We start from the raw sequence: 17,021 nt of genomic DNA, 5'->3' as shown, positions 1-17,021 counted from the left end.
CAGATGAGGAAACTGAGGCTCAGGAAGGCGCCATGACAGGCCTCCCCGTCCCACAGCTTGTGAGTGGAGAAGCACTCGCAGGCTGTCCTCCCCCAGGTTGCCTCACGATGCCCCAAGCAAGTCCCATCTTGACTCAGTTCCACCCTCATTTGCCTCTTCCTCTCTCCCCCAGCGGCCCCGTGTCAGAAGTACATGTCCAAGCTGAGGACCACAGTGGCGGCTCAGTCGCGCTTCCTGAGCACCTATGATGGGGCAGAGAATCTGTGCCTGGAGGACATATACACGGACAGTGTCCTGGGGGTCCGGACGGATGTCGGCTCGGCGGGCCCCCTGCAGAAGAGCCCTGCCACGCTGGGCCTGGGGGAGCTCTTCCACCCCCACGGCCACCTCAACGAAGACGCGGACACAGTGCTGGTGGTGGGCGAGGCGGGCAGCGGCAAGAGCACGCTCCTGCAGCGGCTGCACTCCCTGTGGGCTGCGGGTCGTGACTTCCAGGAATTTCTCTTCGTCTTCCCGTTCAGCTGCCGGCAGCTGCAGCGCCTGGACAGACCGCTCTCTGTCCGGACGCTGCTCTTTGAACACTGCTGCTCGCCTGACGTTGGCCAGCAGGACGTCTTGCGGTTCCTCCTCGACCACCCTGACCGTGTCCTGCTAACCTTCGACGGCTTGGACGAGTTCAGGTTCAGGTTCACTGATCGCGAGCGCCACTGCTCCCCCAACGACCCCACTTCCATCCAGAATCTGCTCTTCAACCTCCTGCAGGGCAACCTGCTCAAGGATGCCCGCAAGGTGCTGACGAGCCGGCCGGATGCGGTGTCGGCCCTGCTCAGGAGATACGTCCGTGCGGAGCTCAGCCTTGAGGGCTTCTCGGAGGAGGGCATTGAGATGTACATGCGGAAGCATCACCGGGAGCCCGGGGTGGCAGACTGCCTCCTCCGCCTGCTCAGAGCGACCTCAGCCCTGCGCGGCTTGTGCCGCCTTCCCGTCTTCTCGTGGATGGTGTCCAAATGCCACCGCGAACTGTTGCAGCCCGGCGGGGGCTCCCCCAAGACCACCACGGACATGTACCTGCTGATCCTACAGCATTTTCTGCTGCACTCCTCCTCGCCGGACCAGGCTGCCCATGGGCCGGGACCCGGCTTCCTTCGAGGCAGGCTCCCCTCCCTCCTGCACCTCGGCTGCCTGGCTCTCCGGGGCCTGGGCACGTGCTGCTATGTGTTCTCAGCCAAGCAGCTACAGGCAGCGCAGGTTGGCCCCGAAGACATTTCTCTTGGCTTCCTGGTGCCTGCCAAAGGCCAGGGTGTGCGGGGGGGCTCGGCGCCCCTGGAATTCTTGCACGTCACTTTCCAGTGCTTTTTTGCCGCCTTCTACCTCGTGCTAAGCGCTGACATGCCTCCCACCTCGCTCAGGCACCTCTTTGGTTGTCGCAGGCCCAGCAGCTCCCCACTGGCCAGACTGCTGCCCACGCTGTGCATCCAGCGCTCCGAGGGCCCAGAGGGCGGCGTGGCCGCTTGGCTGCGGGAGGCCGAGCCGCACAACCTGCAGATCACAGCGGCCTTCGTGGCCGGGCTGCTGTCCCGGGAGCACCGGAGCCTGCTGGCCGAGTGCCAGGCGTCTGGGAAGGCCCTGCTCCGGCGCCATGCTTGCGCCCGCTGGTATCTGGCCCGCAGCCTCCGCCAGCACTTCCACTCCATCCCACCGGCCGTGCCGGGGGAGGCCAAGAGCGTGCATGCCCTGCCAGGCTTCCTCTGGCTCATCCGGAGCCTGTACGAGATGCAGGAGGAACAGCTGGCCCGTGAAGCTGTGCGTGGGCTGAGTGTGGGGCACCTGAAGTTGACCTTCTGCGGCGTGGGCCCTGCCGAGTGCGCTGCCCTGGCCTTCGTGCTGCGGCACCTGCGGCGGCCCGTGGCCCTGCAGCTGGACTATAACTCCGTGGGCGACATCGGCGTGGAGCAGCTGCTGCCTTGCCTCGGGGTCTGCAAAGCTCTTTAGTGAGTGTTGCTGGGCGATGCCTGCTGTGCCTGCGGGAACACCCCTGTCGAGGTGCGGGCACGGGATCCCAAGTCTAGGAGCCAGCGGACCAGCCCAGGACCAGCTCAGCCACCCCCAACTCTGCGTCCCTTCCCCAGTCTGGGCCTTGGTTTCCCCATCTGTACCATATATAGTAACAAGGGCTAGAATTTACTGAACACATCTTATGTGCCAGCCACTGTGCTAATATGCCTCCCAGGCTTATCCCATTTAATCTCCACAGCCCTGGGTTATTATTATTCTCCCCCTTATACCCGATTTGAGGCTCAGAGAAGTGAAGTGTCTTGACCAGGGTCACACAGGAAATAGCAAAACTGGGACTCAAAAGCCACATCTTTCTGGTTAAAAGTTCCCCGCTCCCTACACACACGTAACCTGTGCTCTGTGGACGAGTTTCATAGAAGTCACATGCAAAGTTCTGTGTAACGCATATCCGTATTAGGATCCACCTGAAATCAGAGGTGATGTGTGCCTGATCAGAGGTATCAAAATTCCAATGAACTGGGGATCTCGGGACCCTGGGAGACAGGAAGCAGCTGCAGAGTTGCACCTGCCCTTGCCTTCCTTACGGGACACAGTGTCTGAACAAGATCTCGGCGGTCTGGCTGTTGTTTCCAGCCCCGTCTGACAATGTGTAGCTTGACCCTTTGGAATGTCTGCTGGGCCTCTCCTCACGTCTAGGGGCTGGCGAGGGCAGAGGGTGTGCCCAGGTCAGGCAACCAGCTCGCCACAGGCCCCCCCAGTTCCCTTCCAGCCCCTAAAGGGGATGTCCTGCTCCCTATTTATAAGCTCTGAGAAAGCAGAAGTTTTTGCTTAAAGTTAAAAATCTACTCAGTCTCCCAGGGTTTTGACCTTATTTGACCGTAAATAAGGGTCTTGCATTTCCTTAAATAAATTAGGATGTATACCTTCTCTGGGACAAAGTGGCAGGATTTTTTTCCTCCCTGGAGCAAACACTGAAAATCTTCTAGAAACTGCAGCAAACTTTGTAATCCCTGACGTAGAAATTGCCATCATGAGTCTGTAGATATAATATAATACATACAATACATTATATGTAGAATATTTTTTATAAGATATATAGCTAATATTATATGTAAGGTATTACATAATACATAACACAATATGACACAACATCACTCATCATATTATATCAAAGTCAGGATCTTGGAGGGAACAGATGACACACTGAAATTGGGTGATTTGAGGAGTTTTGTACAGGGACTGTTTCCAGAGATGTGGGCAGGAGTTAGAAGAGCAAAGAGGGAGGGGGCAGGGCCTGGGCTCATCACAGTGGGTGGGGTGGGGGGGGAGCACTTAGAATCCCGAGTGGAAGGTGTGGTGAGCTGGCCTTACGGGAGCTGTGGCTGTGGCAGCTGGCAGGGAGGGTCTTGGGGACACAGCCTGCCCTTACTCTTCTCCCCCGACTCCTGCCTCCTGCCAATGCCTTCCATGGGGCACCCGCTGATGTAGCCCCCTAATCAGTCTCCCAGCACAGCAAGCTATGACCAGAGCGCGGATCTGGGGGCAAACGGAAGTCACCGAGCACACGCTCAATTTCCCTGAGAACGAAGAGTCAGGATATTTTGACTTGAGAATCTTGAGACCTGTCTGTAGGGGCGGTTTTCCTGATAAAAATATGAATGTGCATTTTCCTGGGTAGTGGGAGTACTGCTTTTACCAGGTCCTCCAAGGGATCTTCAAAGCCCGAGAAGCCAGGATGAGCCTGGCAGGCCAGTCCATGCCTAGAATTCTTGGAAGGAGAATCTGTCTTGCCTGAGGCAGGTCACTTGACCCCGCAGTGTGCAGAAGGGGTGCACGGTGGAACCACAGGTCTGTATTTCAGAGCCGGGCGAGGATGGCTGGTTCTAGCTCATGGTGCTCAGATCAGAGTGTGTGCAAAGGGGCTTGAGGAAATGCAGATTCCTGGGCTTGCCCTCTGCAGTTCCTAGTCAGCCCAGGTTTGGGTGGGGGCCCAGGCATCTATTTTTAACAAACACCATTGAGTGGGTGAGGCTGCCACGAGTGGTCCAGAAGCCGTACTGTAAGAAGCAGTAGTCTGGGGGTCCCAGCTTGAGTTTCCATTAGCAGTTACAGTCCCTGACCACCTTCTATTGCTCAATTGCAACTGCAGTTGCCAACTCTGTGGCTGGGGAGAGGAGGATGCTATGTGGGTATTTCCTGTGTGCGTGACGGAGCATGGGGAGGGGGAGAGGGTGGGGAGAGAGCCTCTCCCCCAAGGCCAAGCTGCATCGTCACCACCTACACTGTTTCCATGCCAACCAAAATCCTCAGCCTCCAGGAAACCCCGTATGCAAGTGCCCCTGTATCGGTTTCTTTAGACCCTGCGTTTGGCTCTAGGGTGATGGCTACCCAGGTGTTTTGACTGCGACGCACAGTGGGTAGGAGAGAGAGAGAGAGAGGAGAGAGAGAGAAAGTAAGTGTGTGCGTGTGCATGTGTGCGAGTGCGTGTGCATGCGCGTGCACGCACATGTAGAACTGAAACCAAAGCATCAGGAAATGACTTTGGCTTATAAACGCTGATGTACTCAGCTCTGTTCTGTTGTTTCATTTCTTAAGACTCTGCCCAGGACCTTCAAAACTGATTTCTGACCCACGAATGGGTTACGGCCTGCAGTCTGGAAAACACTGCAATAGGGAGATGGGAAAAGACCATAAGGTTGACGGTGGGATTTGGAACCGGACCGCCTAGGCTCAAATCCCTCACCCACTGCAAAACCTTGGCAAAATCACTTCACTTGTCTGTGCCTCAGTTTCTCTCTTTGTAAAATGGACATCCAAATCATGGGATTGTTGGGAAGACTAAATAATGTGACTGCTTGTGATGTGCTTAGGACAGCTCGGGGCAGGTACAACGTTCCATAATGGCTGGTGATCTTGATGCTGGGTAGCTTTCCTCCTGTGCCAGGTGCTGACAGTGCTGTATGTGCGCTCTCTCTTTAAACCCTCTTTAGGCTACTGCTCTCTTAATATAGAGCAGGTTCCTAACGTTTTTTGTTCCATGGACCCCTTTGCCAATCAGGTGAAAACCATGGACCCCTTACTAAGTCCACATTATACTGTGTATTATTTAATAAATAAATTACACCTGCACCAACACATCCCCACAAGAATAAGGTTTTTTTTGAATTTCAATTCAAGCTTACCAACCTCTGGTTAAGAACCTCTGCTTTAGAGGCAGGGACCTGCAAATAGCTAGTAGGGAGTTGATCAGAATCAGCTTCCAGCTAAGGGTCTGCAGAACTGAGCTGTTGGCCTTCGAGCCAAGTCCTTCCAACCGAGGATCAGAATAATGTGGACAGTCATTAAAGAAATACAGGTCCCTGGACTCTACCCCACACATACTGAATTGCCATCTCCAGGAGATGGGCCTGAGAACCTGTATTTTAGAGAATGACCTTGCCATCAGGTGTGCTTTGGAAACTCTGGCCCAAGAGGAGTAGCAGAGGGGGCTTACCAGGCGGAGTCTGGCCCGCGGGAGTGATTTAAGGAGGGGTGCAGGGCTGGTCCCCGACCTGGTCTGCCATCTGCTCCCCTGGATGGGGTTACCACCATCCAGGGGTGGCCCTGACTAGTTCCTGCTGCACTTTTCCTATCATCAGCTCTCTCTAGTAAGTTCTCTTTTGCAGAGGTGGAGACAACTCCCAAGGAGTTCAGGGCTCCTCAGTAGGGGCTCTGGGTCTCCATGCCCTGGGCTGTCTCCACCAAGGTGTCCCAGCCCCGCACCCTGGCCGGGGACAGAGGGGGACCTCACTTCTCTGGGGTGCGTAGTCCTCGCAGCACTTCCCAGAAGCACACGGTGCTGGCACTTTGGGAAGGAGTGAAAGTTTCTTTGAGGTTTTATCTACTTTTTTCTCTTTCTGATCAGCAACATTTCATATTTACTTATTTTGTCTTTTTCAGCTTGCGAGATAACGATATCTCAGACCGAGGCATCTGCAAGCTCATCGAACATGCTCTTTCCTGCGAGCAGCTGCAGAAGTTGGCGTAAGTCAGACTGGCGTGGACAAGGGGCTCCGGGTCCCCCAGCCCCATCCAGGCCGCGCCCCCTGGGCATCTGTGGGTGAGTGATGGGTGGGGGAGGTTCAGTTTGCCTGGCGGGAGGGGGCAAAGTGATTCCCGTCCCGACAGAAGAAGCCGCTCTAGGTTTGGGCGGTCGCTGTCCTTTATGCTTTTCTTCATGTCTCTTGTCTTCTGGAACTTTCCAGTCTGTTCAACAACAGATTGACCGATGACTGTACACACTCCATGGCCAAGCTCCTTGCGTGCAAGAGGAACTTCCTGGCACTGAGGTGAGCCCAGGGCTGCCCTTGTTCCCTGGGAATGGCTCTCCCCACAGCTGAGTCAGTCTGGTCGAGTCTTGGCCCTGGCTTGGCCCGCCCTGGGCACTTGACTCCTCTGGAGCCACAAACCCTGGACTGGCTCTGCTGAGGGCCCCCTGCCCTTTGTCCTTTAGCCCCCAGGGCTGCAGAAGCATTTCCAGGCCCCCTTCCTTCCCTGGGCCTGGGGTGTCGCAAGCTCCTTGGGGTGACTGTGTTCCCTGGTGCACTTCAAGCCTTTGCCGCCGGGAGAGGCGCACACCAGTCACAACGGCTGTGACAGCCAGTTACTGGAACGCTCTCAAGGCCTTTCACTGCTGGGAGGGCGCTGGGTTTGCACCCCCGTGTGGGAAGTCTGCATTTCTGCTGCTCCAGAGCCTCCCAGCCTCCACTGCAATCTCTCTCCTACCTGAGACCATCAGATAGCGCTCAGGCTGCCCCTGGCTTGGTCTGGTTTCTCTTCCTGTCTGGGGTAGTCTTGCCTCCTGCAGTTTGCCAGGCAGGAAAAGAAGGCAGAGTGGAGACTTGCTTCCTCCCCTTCTTACCACCTACCGGGCTGGGGTTGGAAATACCATATTTAAATTGTTGGCCCAATAGCTCAGTCTCAGCTGGGGCTGCTAAGGCCAAGGCCCAAAGTGCGTTTTGTTCAAAGCACTCTATTCTGTCACCAAGTGTTCCCCTAGACTCAAAACCTGACAGAGGCTATGGCCAGACCTGGGCTGGACCATCCTCCCAGGGAGGCCCCTGTGGGACAGCAAGAGTGTCCTGGACCCAGAACCTGAGGCCTGAGTTTGAGGCTTATTTCAGTGTAGCCTTGTAGCTGAGAGAGAGCACAGGTTCAAGCCAGACTGCCTGAGGTTTGGGTCCTTTAGGTTTAAATCCAGGACCCCCCAGATCTTGGTTCAGGCAGCTTCTTAATGTCTCTGTGCCTCAATTTCCCTTGCTGTAAAATAGGGCTAGTAATAAATAGCTACCTCATAGGTTGTCGTGATGATTAAATGAGTTTAGATGCATAAAGAACTGGTGCAGTTCAGTCTAAACTTTATACAGTAGCTCAGGGGTTGACAGGGTGTGGGTAGTCTTGTAAGCTCTCTTGTTTGTGCTGGTGCCAAGCCACCCTCCAGGAAGCAGAGGCCAAGATGGGATGAGATGTGCAAGAGCTGTGTCGGGGAGAACAGGCGGGCAGCCGGGCTAGGGAAGCAGGGGTGGTGGGGGCTGGGAGTCCCATAAGACCAAGCGTGCTCTGACCCTTGTGAAGACAGGGGAGGAAGGAGGGTGGGGAGGAAGCACCTTGGGTTGAGCGCAGTTCTAAAGGGAGGGGAGCGCCGAGTCTCCCGGGAGTGGGCCTTCCCAGCCCTGTGTGCTCAGTCCCTGGCTGTGGGAAGCCTTGGGGAGCGGGCCTTGGGGCAAAGGCGGCCTTGGACTTCCCTTGCTGGGGTTGGAGGTCTGAGGGGGAGGCCTGTGGGGCACCTTCTGGTGGCTGTCATCCCGCTTCTCTAAGAGGATAATAATATCTGCCCTTTAGGTTTGCTGAGAGGCCGAAATGGCTTCAAGTCTGTGAAGCTCTTTGAAAAGATGAAAGGGGTTGTGGGTAAGAGTTCTGGGGACTTTTCTGAAGCTCTCCCAGAAGTCTGGATTTGGCTGCACCTGGTGCCACCCTCGCTGGGATTCCCCTGAGGGGGCTGCTTCCCTGTGGGGTGGCAGAGGGCCCTGCTGAAGGGCCCCGTGGGGCCCCTCCTCTCCTGTGGCCTGTCTGCCAGCTGCCCCGGGCTCTTTCCTGACAGGCCCCGGCTGCCTGCGTCCAGAAGAGGACCAGGCAGGCTGCTCTGCGGGGGGCATGCCGGGCTTGGCACCAGGAGGAAGGGGAGGGGGCACCGAGGGGCTGTGAGTCACCCTGACTCCCTGACCTCACCCTGCTGGGAAAGCCACCTCCCAGGACAGCTCCCTGCTGCACTCCAGCCGGAACCTGTCAAGCTGCTTTGCAAAACAGGCCCGCTCCCCTCTCCGGTCTGGTAAGCTTCCCTGAGCACAGCAGGCACGACACTGCCTGGTTAGATCTTGAGTCCTGGGAGGCCCTCTGTCCAGGACACCACCTCCCGCATCGCACCCCAGGCTCCGGAGCAGCGCGCCCTGGGCCTCCTGCCCTCAGCAGTGCTTTCCATCCTCTTCTGCCTTCCTTTCCAGGCTGGGCAATAACCACATCACGGCGGTGGGAGCCGCAGTGCTGGCCCAGGGCCTCAGAAGCAACTCCTCCCTCCAGTTCCTGGGGTAGGTTGGGCCCTGGGGCCCAGCAGGGAGGGATTTGGGGCTTTCCAGAACTTCCGGGCAGGTGGAACTCTCCAGACAGGAGCCCCCGGGGCTGCCTGGCATCCAGGGGGAGGGTGGGCCTGGGCTGCCTGTGCGCGCCTTCCCCTGGTAAGCAGGAAGTCAGGCTCGGGGAGGGCAGGACCCGTGAGCTGGTGACAGGGCGCCTCTGGTCCTCGGGGTGCCCAGGACGGGGCTTCTGGGTGTTGGCTGCACGCTGGAATCTCCTGGGGGAGTTTCTAAATGAGACCACTGCCTAGACCTCCCCTGGGGTGCAGGGCCCAGGCTTTGGTGGTTTTTTAAAAGCTCCCCAGAGATGTGCAGCCAAGCAGGAGAAGAGGAGAGGGAGCGGGCGGGACGGGGAACATCCCAAGACGGGAAGAGGCTCTCCCCAACCCTGCAGAGCCCTTGCTGGCTAGGCTGGGGCCTGGCGGGCGGGGGAGTGGGTCTGACCAGCGGAGAGGAGAGACCTCAGGGCCCCGGACCTCAGAGCGCCTGCCCCGTCCTGTCCTGACACACCTGGGTGTGATAAGAACTGGAGGTTTTCAAAGCCGAGGCTGCAGGAAGAGGGAATAACCTTAGGGTCCTAACCCATTTCACAGGCAGGCAAGTTGAGCCAGAAGCGAGTAGAAAGGTGCCCCAGAAACCGGCACCTTTTCAAGCTGCATTAGTCGCAGCAGAGCCTAGGATGAGGTGGCCACGCTCCCCGCTGAGGGCGCTCTCCTGCTGCAGTGCTCATCTTTCAAAACCCATTTATTAAGATACCTGCTGTGGAGCTCAAAACTCCAAACATTGCCATACACACTGTTCTGTAACTTGTTCTTGTAACTGATACAGGTTCTTGCAACTGATGCAAACTGTTTCATAATTTGCCCCCCCTTTTTTTTTTGGCTTAATATGAAATAAATATCTTGATGTCATTATGACATCACTAATTTATTATTTTTATTGTGGCGAAATATATATAACATAAAATTTACCATTTTAGCCCCTTTTAAGTGGTCACATCAGTGGCATTAATTACAGTAGCAATGTTGTGCAACCTTCACTGCTATCTATTTCCAAAACGTTTTCATCACCCAAACAGAACCTCTGTATCCATTAAGCAACCACTCCCCATTCCTCCCTCTTCTCGGCCCCTCATAACCTGTACTCTACTTTCTGTATCTATGAATGTGCTTAGTCTTGGTATTTCACCTAAGTGGAATCATACAATACTTGACCTTTCGTGTCTGGCTTCTTTCACTTTAGCATAATGTTTCAAGCCTCATCCACATCATAGCATTTATCAGAACTTCACTTTTTATGGCTGAATCATATTTCATTGTATGACTATGCCAGATTTTATTTATCCATTCATCTGTTGATGGACATTTGAGTTGCTCCCACTTTGTGGCTTTTGTGAATAATGTACGGTCCCATTTTTAAAAAGAATAACTGCATAGAATCCCACTGGTTGGATATCCATAATCTATTTAGCCAGTCCCCTGCTGATACACACTTACATTGTTTCCAGGACTTTTGCTATTATGATGTTGTATTTCCAGCACACAGAACAGTGTTGGTGTAGAGCAGGAGCTCAATAAATATTTACTGGGTGGGTGAAAGGGCAGTGACTATCCTTGCTCAGTTATCTTCACTCACCTGTGCACATACATGCCCAGGATAAATTCCTATGAGTAAAAGAGCTAAGTCAGGAGTCTGAGCTAGGTTCCACCTTTTTAAAAGGGATGTTTTTGTACTACAGCGGATCAGAGGGGAGCACCCAGAAGCTGAAGGAATTCGACACCAGGAAGGGATGGGTGATGCTAACTTCTTAAGTGAGAGATAAAGAACTAGCTTGTGGAAAAGAATAAGTCTTCTTCTGGGTGGTCCCAGAGGGTAGTTAAGGACTGGTGAGTGACAGTTACAGAAGGCAGATCTGAACTAAATGTCTGGAACAGTGTCTCCACCATCTGAGTTGCCACTAAGAGTGAGTTCCCCTGGGAGTATAGGCTGAGGTGGACCTCTGCTCTTCTCTAAGTATGTGATTTAAAGTCACAGAAAACTCTGAGTAAAGCTTGGCCATCCCACCAAAAAGATGGAGTCAGTTCCACTCTTCAGGGGGTACCACCTGCCTCTCAATATTACCCCCTAGCACTGGGTGGTCCTGCCCCTCTGGCTGGGGCTGCAGAAAGGAGGGGGCACAGTTAGCTCGTATCTAGAACAACCTTCACATATAGCAGGTTCTCTCTAACTAGCCTTTGACTCTGTTGGCCTTTTCAGGTTCTGGGGCAACAGGGTAGGTGACCAAGGAGCCCAGGCCTTGGCTGAAGTCTTGGGTGATCATCAGAGCTTGAAGTGGCTCAGGTAAGCTTCGGAGTCTGACCTGCGATCATCACAGGGGGAGCCAAGGGAGGGAGGGAGGAGCCTGGGCCAGGCTTGATGGTCTTTGAACTTCATTTTTCCTCCCTCTATGTTAGTCATCAGGAAGAGGAAAAAAGACCCCTGAGTCTTTCTGGATGACTTTGGAGATGGCCCTTTCCTTCTCAGGTTCTTGAGTCCTTATTTGTCAATTGAAGATATTGGGCTGAAGCAGATACATTTTATCTCAAGGACCCACTCCAATCCCTTAGTGGTGACTTCACAGTGCACCACGTTGGGAAGGATTCTGAGGCTGCATCTGGGCTCAACAAAGAAAGAGTTAATGAGTGATGGCTGAAATAGAGCAGGCTAGGAAAGTAGGATTATGGGTGCTATATGTTTTGCCACCCATAGGCTAGTTCATCTGTGAGTTCCTCTTGCTCTGACACCTTTTGTTCCATAATTATGTCCAGCCTGGTGGGAAACAACATTGGCAGCGTGGGTGCCCAAGCCTTAGCGCTGATGTTGGAAAGGAACATGGTGCTGGAGGAACTCTGGTGAGTACGGGCATTCCTTGCTCATGGCCTTTCCTGACTCTCTGACCTTATCCATGGGAGCAATTGTGTGGGTAAGGCAAAGGCGAGGGATCGATCAGTTGATTGTGTTTGGCTTTATATGTATTAGGTGGTGTGAAGGGCACGGTACCTGGCATATAGATGCAAGTTCTTTTTTATTTAATTGTACTTATTAGTTAGTTTGGTTACTGCCTCCATGTGTACCGACTCTGGGGTCAAGCAGATTAAGATGCATTCAAGTCCTGCCTGAGATTTTGGGCAGTTAAATAACCATCTCTGGATCTCAGGTTTCTCACTTGAAAAATGATGTAAGAATGCTTCCTCCTATGAAACGCTATTCTAAGAATTAAGCAAAGTGATGCCTATGAGGAACTGAGTATCTGCCAGTTTGTATAAGTCTCCATAAATGTTAAAGTAAAATAGTGGCAGTGTTACTAATGACTACTACTAAAGTAGCAGTAATAATAATGATGATGTTAGGTTTTTTGCAAGTGAATTTGAGTTTCTGGAAACACTGGGTATAAGAGTTGGGGTCACCTTGAAAGTTGGAATGACGTTTTGGGGGAGTTGAAAGATGAACCTTGAACTGTGCTTATGTTGACACAAGTTTTCCATCCTTCAGGCACTGCTAGTACAGTCTTCTTCTGGCATGTTCTGGGGAGTTCTAGATTATATCAGAAATATGAAATGCTGAATGCTTGATTTTTTCCAGGAAACAGAAAGGCACTGAAACATTTGAATGTTGCTGGTGAATGGATATGGTGAAGGGGCTTGGTGGTTGGCAGGGCTCCTGATTTGGCCAGCACATCATAAATCATATCTGGATTGTATTTTGCCATGTAGAATTCTCCTTGTTGTAAATCTATGAGTTAAGACTACATTAGGCTACAAGTGATAGAAAACCTCCATCTGCAGTGGTTTAAAACTGTACAGGGTTCACTTCTTTTGCGTGTAAGCATCTGAAGTAGGCAGCAGAGGGCTGGTATGGCAGCTACCCGAGGCCGGTTACCGCTTCTGTCTTTCTGTCTGTCCTGTCATCCTGTGGCCTTCATCCTCATGGTTAGTTGCCTCATGATCACAAGATGGCTGCCTACCTGCAGCACTACTTCTTAGTGTCCAGGAAGACAAAAGGCACAGGCCAGCTAGACCTTTCCCCTTTAAAGAGCATTCTAGCAGCCTCTTCTTTCAACTTCCCCTTATTTTTCAATGGCCTGGTTGCAGCAGAGGCTGGGAAATGTAGTTTTTCACCAGGCACTTGGCTTCTCCAAGCAGAACTGTCTTCCATTAATCAGGAAGAAAGGGAAATTGGATACTGGAAAGGAGGAAAGGAGGAGACTCATTATGTGGAGGAGCTCTGGGGTGAATTGTCTTGCAAGCAGTCCCTGGTATTAAGAACCCTCACACCCTACTTCGTATGATGCCTGAGTTTGGATTCTCAAATGTTGGAATTTCTATGTAGAGCAAGTGGGTTCATCTTAACTGTCGTCATCTTCCATAATGAATGTCATCGTATCAACCAGACTTTCTCTCTTGTTCTTGCCAGCCTGGAGGAGAACCATCTCCAAGATGAAGGTGTATGTTCCCTCGCCAAAGCACTTAAGAGAAATTCAAGCTTGAAAGTCCTGAAGTAAGGAGTTTGTAAGCAGAAGCCCACGAAGTAATGAATGGCCTTGGGAGCAAGTGGTTCTGAGTCAGAGATCTGGTTGGAGTCCCAGGCGGGGAAACTCACAGGCAAATCTTATATTGGTTTGGGTTCTCCCAAGTCCAGATCCTAAGACAGGGATTAAGTGCAAGGAATTTATTTCAAGGTGGTCCCAGGAACACTGGTGTGTTACGGGACCAGTTGTTATTGTGGATAACTGTGGCACAATCCTGGTGCGGACCTCTGGGAGCCAGAGGAGAGCATGAGGAAGCTGGGGTATTTCTCCTCCAACTGCCCTGCCATCATATGTTGAGGTGTGCCTGTAGGGACAGGAGCCCGGTGGCACTTCCAGCTTGCCCTGCCTGTGGCTGAGCATGCTCCTGTGGTCAGCAGGTGGAAAGGCCCTGGGGCAGAAACAAGCTTAGTGGTTTTCAGAACAGAAAGAGGACCTGTGTGGTTCAAAGGTGGTAGAGAGGGAGAGGGAGGGAAGCGGTATCTGGAGTGGGTCTTGGAGGCTTCTGAGCTAGGGGAAGCATTTGGGGTTTTATTCTAAGGGCATTGGGCTTTTTTGTTTATATATTTTTTATGAGCATTTATTTATTTTTTATTGTATTTTTTTGAAGATACATAGATCACAAAAAATGTTACCTTAAAAAATATAAGAGGTTCCCACATACCCCACACCTCACCCCTCCCACTCCTCCCATATCAACAACCTCTTTCATCATTGTGGCACATTCATTGCATTTAGTGAATACATTTTGGAGCACTGCTGTACCACACGGATAATAGTTTACATTGTAGTTTACACTTTCCTCCAGTACATTCAGTGGGTTATGGCAGGATATATAATGTCCAGCATCTGTCCCTGCAGTATCATTTAGGACAACTCCAAGTGCCAAAAATACCCCCACATCACATCTCTTGTTCCCTCTCCCTGCCCTTAGCAACTACCGTGGCTACTTTCTCCACCTCAATGCTACAGTTTCTTCCATTACTAGTCACAATAATTCTGTAGTAGAATACCAGTAAGTCCACTCTAATCCATATTTTATTCCTCCATCCTGTGGACCCTGGGACGGTGATGTCCACTCCACCTCTATATCGAGAGGGGCTTAGATCCCCCATGGATGATGGATGCGATTCTCCTACTTGGAGTTGTGGGCACTTGTGGTTTGGCACTGGATTTTAGTTAGGGGAGTAACATGATGTGATTTATATCATCAAAAGATCGTTCTTGCTGCACTGTGCAGAACGGACTGAAGAGAGGTGAAATGGAAGCAGGAGACCAGCCGGGGGTTCCTGCCATCTTCCAAGTGAGAGATGGAAGAGGCTTGGATCAGGCTGATGGCAGTGGGGAGACCTGGTAAAAGGGAATGGTGAAAAGGAGTGGCCGCTCCTGGGGAGCCTGCCTGATCCTGGGGCTCGAGAGCTGGGCAGCAGCAATGTTTCAGGGAAACTGATCTGAGGCCCACGGTGGCTTCCTCTGGTGGTGCTCAGTGGACAGGGACTGGTGGCACAAGGAGAGGGACAGCGGGTATGAGCAGGAGACCCTCTAGTGAGCACCACGGGCTTGAGCGTGTGCCCTCCAGGGCCTGCTCCACGCCAGCTGTGGCGCCAAAGGCCTCATTTCATGGGGACATCAGGGCACCATCAGGTGGCTCCTTTTGCTGGGGGAGGGGGTAGCATCTGCCCTGGCAAATGAAGATGCATGTGTTCAGACACAGGCAGACAGCTGCCTCTGGCGGGGAGCATCTGCTTTGCTGCCAGACCGCCATCCACTCTAGCAACGCTTATTTGCTGTTGCTGGGGCTAGGAAGTTGCCAACTGTTTGGGGAAAACACTTCCACTCGTCACTTGGGTGGCAATAAGCTGGGAGGCCCGGGCAGAGCCTGCATCTGTCTGTGCCAGGAAGCCAGACTTTGCACCCAGGGAGGCCAGGGTTGACCGGCCATGGGTGTGACATACTTGTCCTCCCTCACTGTCACACACTCAACAATTTGATGCCAATGATGGCAGGCAATGGTGGTGCAGGGTGGGGTAGGGTTGTCCTACACTACCTGGTCACCAGCCTTATAATTCAGCATCTCAGAACTATCTAGCCCCTGCACTATTTTGCCCTAAAAATTGAGATTCTGAAATATTGTGAGCAAACAACAATGAAAAATAGATGCCTGTGTCTTTCTTTTTCTAGGCATAGTCACTGCCAAGGGTTGATTAGGAGGGCACACTCTGGGGTCACCACTACTGGCTGTTCCTCCTTTGTGCATCTCTGTGCCCTCAAGTGCCAATGGGGATAAGAACTGAACTTTCCTCATTGGGTTGTGAGCGTGTCCTGATATAATATAGGCACAAGCCGGCATGTAGGAAGAGCTCATTGCCTATTGTTATCTGCATCTCCTTGGGGTCAACTTCTGATAAGTTTCTAAAATTGTGGAGGGAGGTGAAGAGATGTTGTGGAGGTGATCTGGAAGGCAAAGCTGTAAGCAAAAGGGCAGCACCTGTGGCTCTTCCCTGCTCCTCCTCCCCGTGCTTCTTCTCCCCTCCCTGCTCCCAACTTCAGATCTTCTCTCAGCTGTGTTCCCCGGCCACCAGGACCCTCAAATGAAAATAGTGTTAGTCAGTCATTACTTTCTTTCAGTGCCAAGTGCTTTACATATGCCAGTCTTTAATTTGTACACTCTAATAGGCACATTTTGCAGGTGAGGAAATCACAGCTAATTTACTGGAGATCCAAAAGGAAGTGATTTTGGTAGGATTTGAACCCAGAAAGTGTGGCATGAAAACACAGTACTCAACCATGGTACTATACCACCTTCTTAAGGTAGAACTTAGTTAATTAGACAGCCTAATCTGGGTGAACGGAAGGGAGAAGGGGTGCATTTCACTATTCAGGGAGCCTTTGCTGACCAGCTAGCTCACTGGGACTCGCAGCTGGTCTAGGGGCCAGGCACCTACCATGGATGGACTAGGCGAGCCATTTCCCAAAGCCTCCTTTAACTGGGCAGCCCCAGAGAAGAACTGCGCCTTCTTGAAGTAGCTCACCATTTCATCTTCCTCTCCAGGCTGTCCAACAACCGCGTCACCTACCTTGGGGCAGAAGCCCTCCTGCAGGCCCTTGAAAGGAATGATACTATCCTGGAAGTCTGGTAAGGCCCCTGGGCAGTCCTCTTCACCCTTCTGAACCTCAGTTTTCTAATCTGTAAAATGGGGTGAGAGGAGAAAGGAAGTTCAGAATTTCTAACATCCCAAATGATGGAAACAGGGCAATGGCTAAAGAACGAAAATAAGAGAAAAGAGCTCAGCTTCTGCCCTCCTGGGCTGGACATTCTGCCTTCACAGGCCAAGGATTCACCTTGGACCCTCTGCAGGTCTGGATGGAGGCTAACAGGGTGGGATTGCGGCACAGGGATCAAGTCTGAAAAGCCAGGTTCCTTTATATATTTGGAAAGAGCATTGACTCACAGCTTCAAAGGTTTGACCTCCTTGTTTCCAGGCTCTATCTCTCACACGGATGCTAAGTAGAAAGGTTTCCTTTGGTTGAACACATCATGAGCGACTGTCGCTGTATAGGTTTCAAGCACTGGGCTGACATTTTAATTTAATATTGAAAAATTAGATTTCATATAAAAATCTGTATTTCAGGGTTTTCTCAAAAGATCTGGCAATTCTGCCACCCCCTCCTCTCCTACGCAGGTGGGAAACCTGTTCTGCTGGGCGCAGACCCTTCCAGCCCATTGCCTTAGACCAGATCCCATTGGCTCCCGTGTGTGACCTGCCTTATAA

General features: G+C 52.3%; 1 protein-coding gene across 3 annotated transcripts in view; it reads left to right on the top strand.

The window, feature by feature from the left end:
- The window catches only part of NOD2 (nucleotide binding oligomerization domain containing 2), a 41,615-nt gene that overhangs the window by 16,138 nt on the left and 8,456 nt on the right, over positions 1-17,021 (top strand). For all 3 annotated transcript variants that reach the window (XM_004450427.5, XM_004450428.4, XM_004450426.4), the window contains exons 4-11: positions 173-1,991; positions 5,956-6,039; positions 6,261-6,344; positions 8,556-8,639; positions 10,941-11,024; positions 11,492-11,575; positions 13,137-13,220; positions 16,301-16,384. In XM_004450427.5, the coding sequence (XP_004450484.2) occupies positions 173-1,991; positions 5,956-6,039; positions 6,261-6,344; positions 8,556-8,639; positions 10,941-11,024; positions 11,492-11,575; positions 13,137-13,220; positions 16,301-16,384 (2,407 nt within the window). The remainder of the gene's footprint in view (positions 1-172; positions 1,992-5,955; positions 6,040-6,260; positions 6,345-8,555; positions 8,640-10,940; positions 11,025-11,491; positions 11,576-13,136; positions 13,221-16,300; positions 16,385-17,021) is intronic.

This window comes from Dasypus novemcinctus, chromosome 18 (assembly GCF_030445035.2).
Source record: "Dasypus novemcinctus isolate mDasNov1 chromosome 18, mDasNov1.1.hap2, whole genome shotgun sequence".
NCBI classification, from domain to species: Eukaryota; Metazoa; Chordata; class Mammalia; order Cingulata; family Dasypodidae; genus Dasypus; species Dasypus novemcinctus.
Note: the sequence above shows the minus strand (reverse complement) of the source record. Positions and strands in the feature narration are given on the sequence as shown.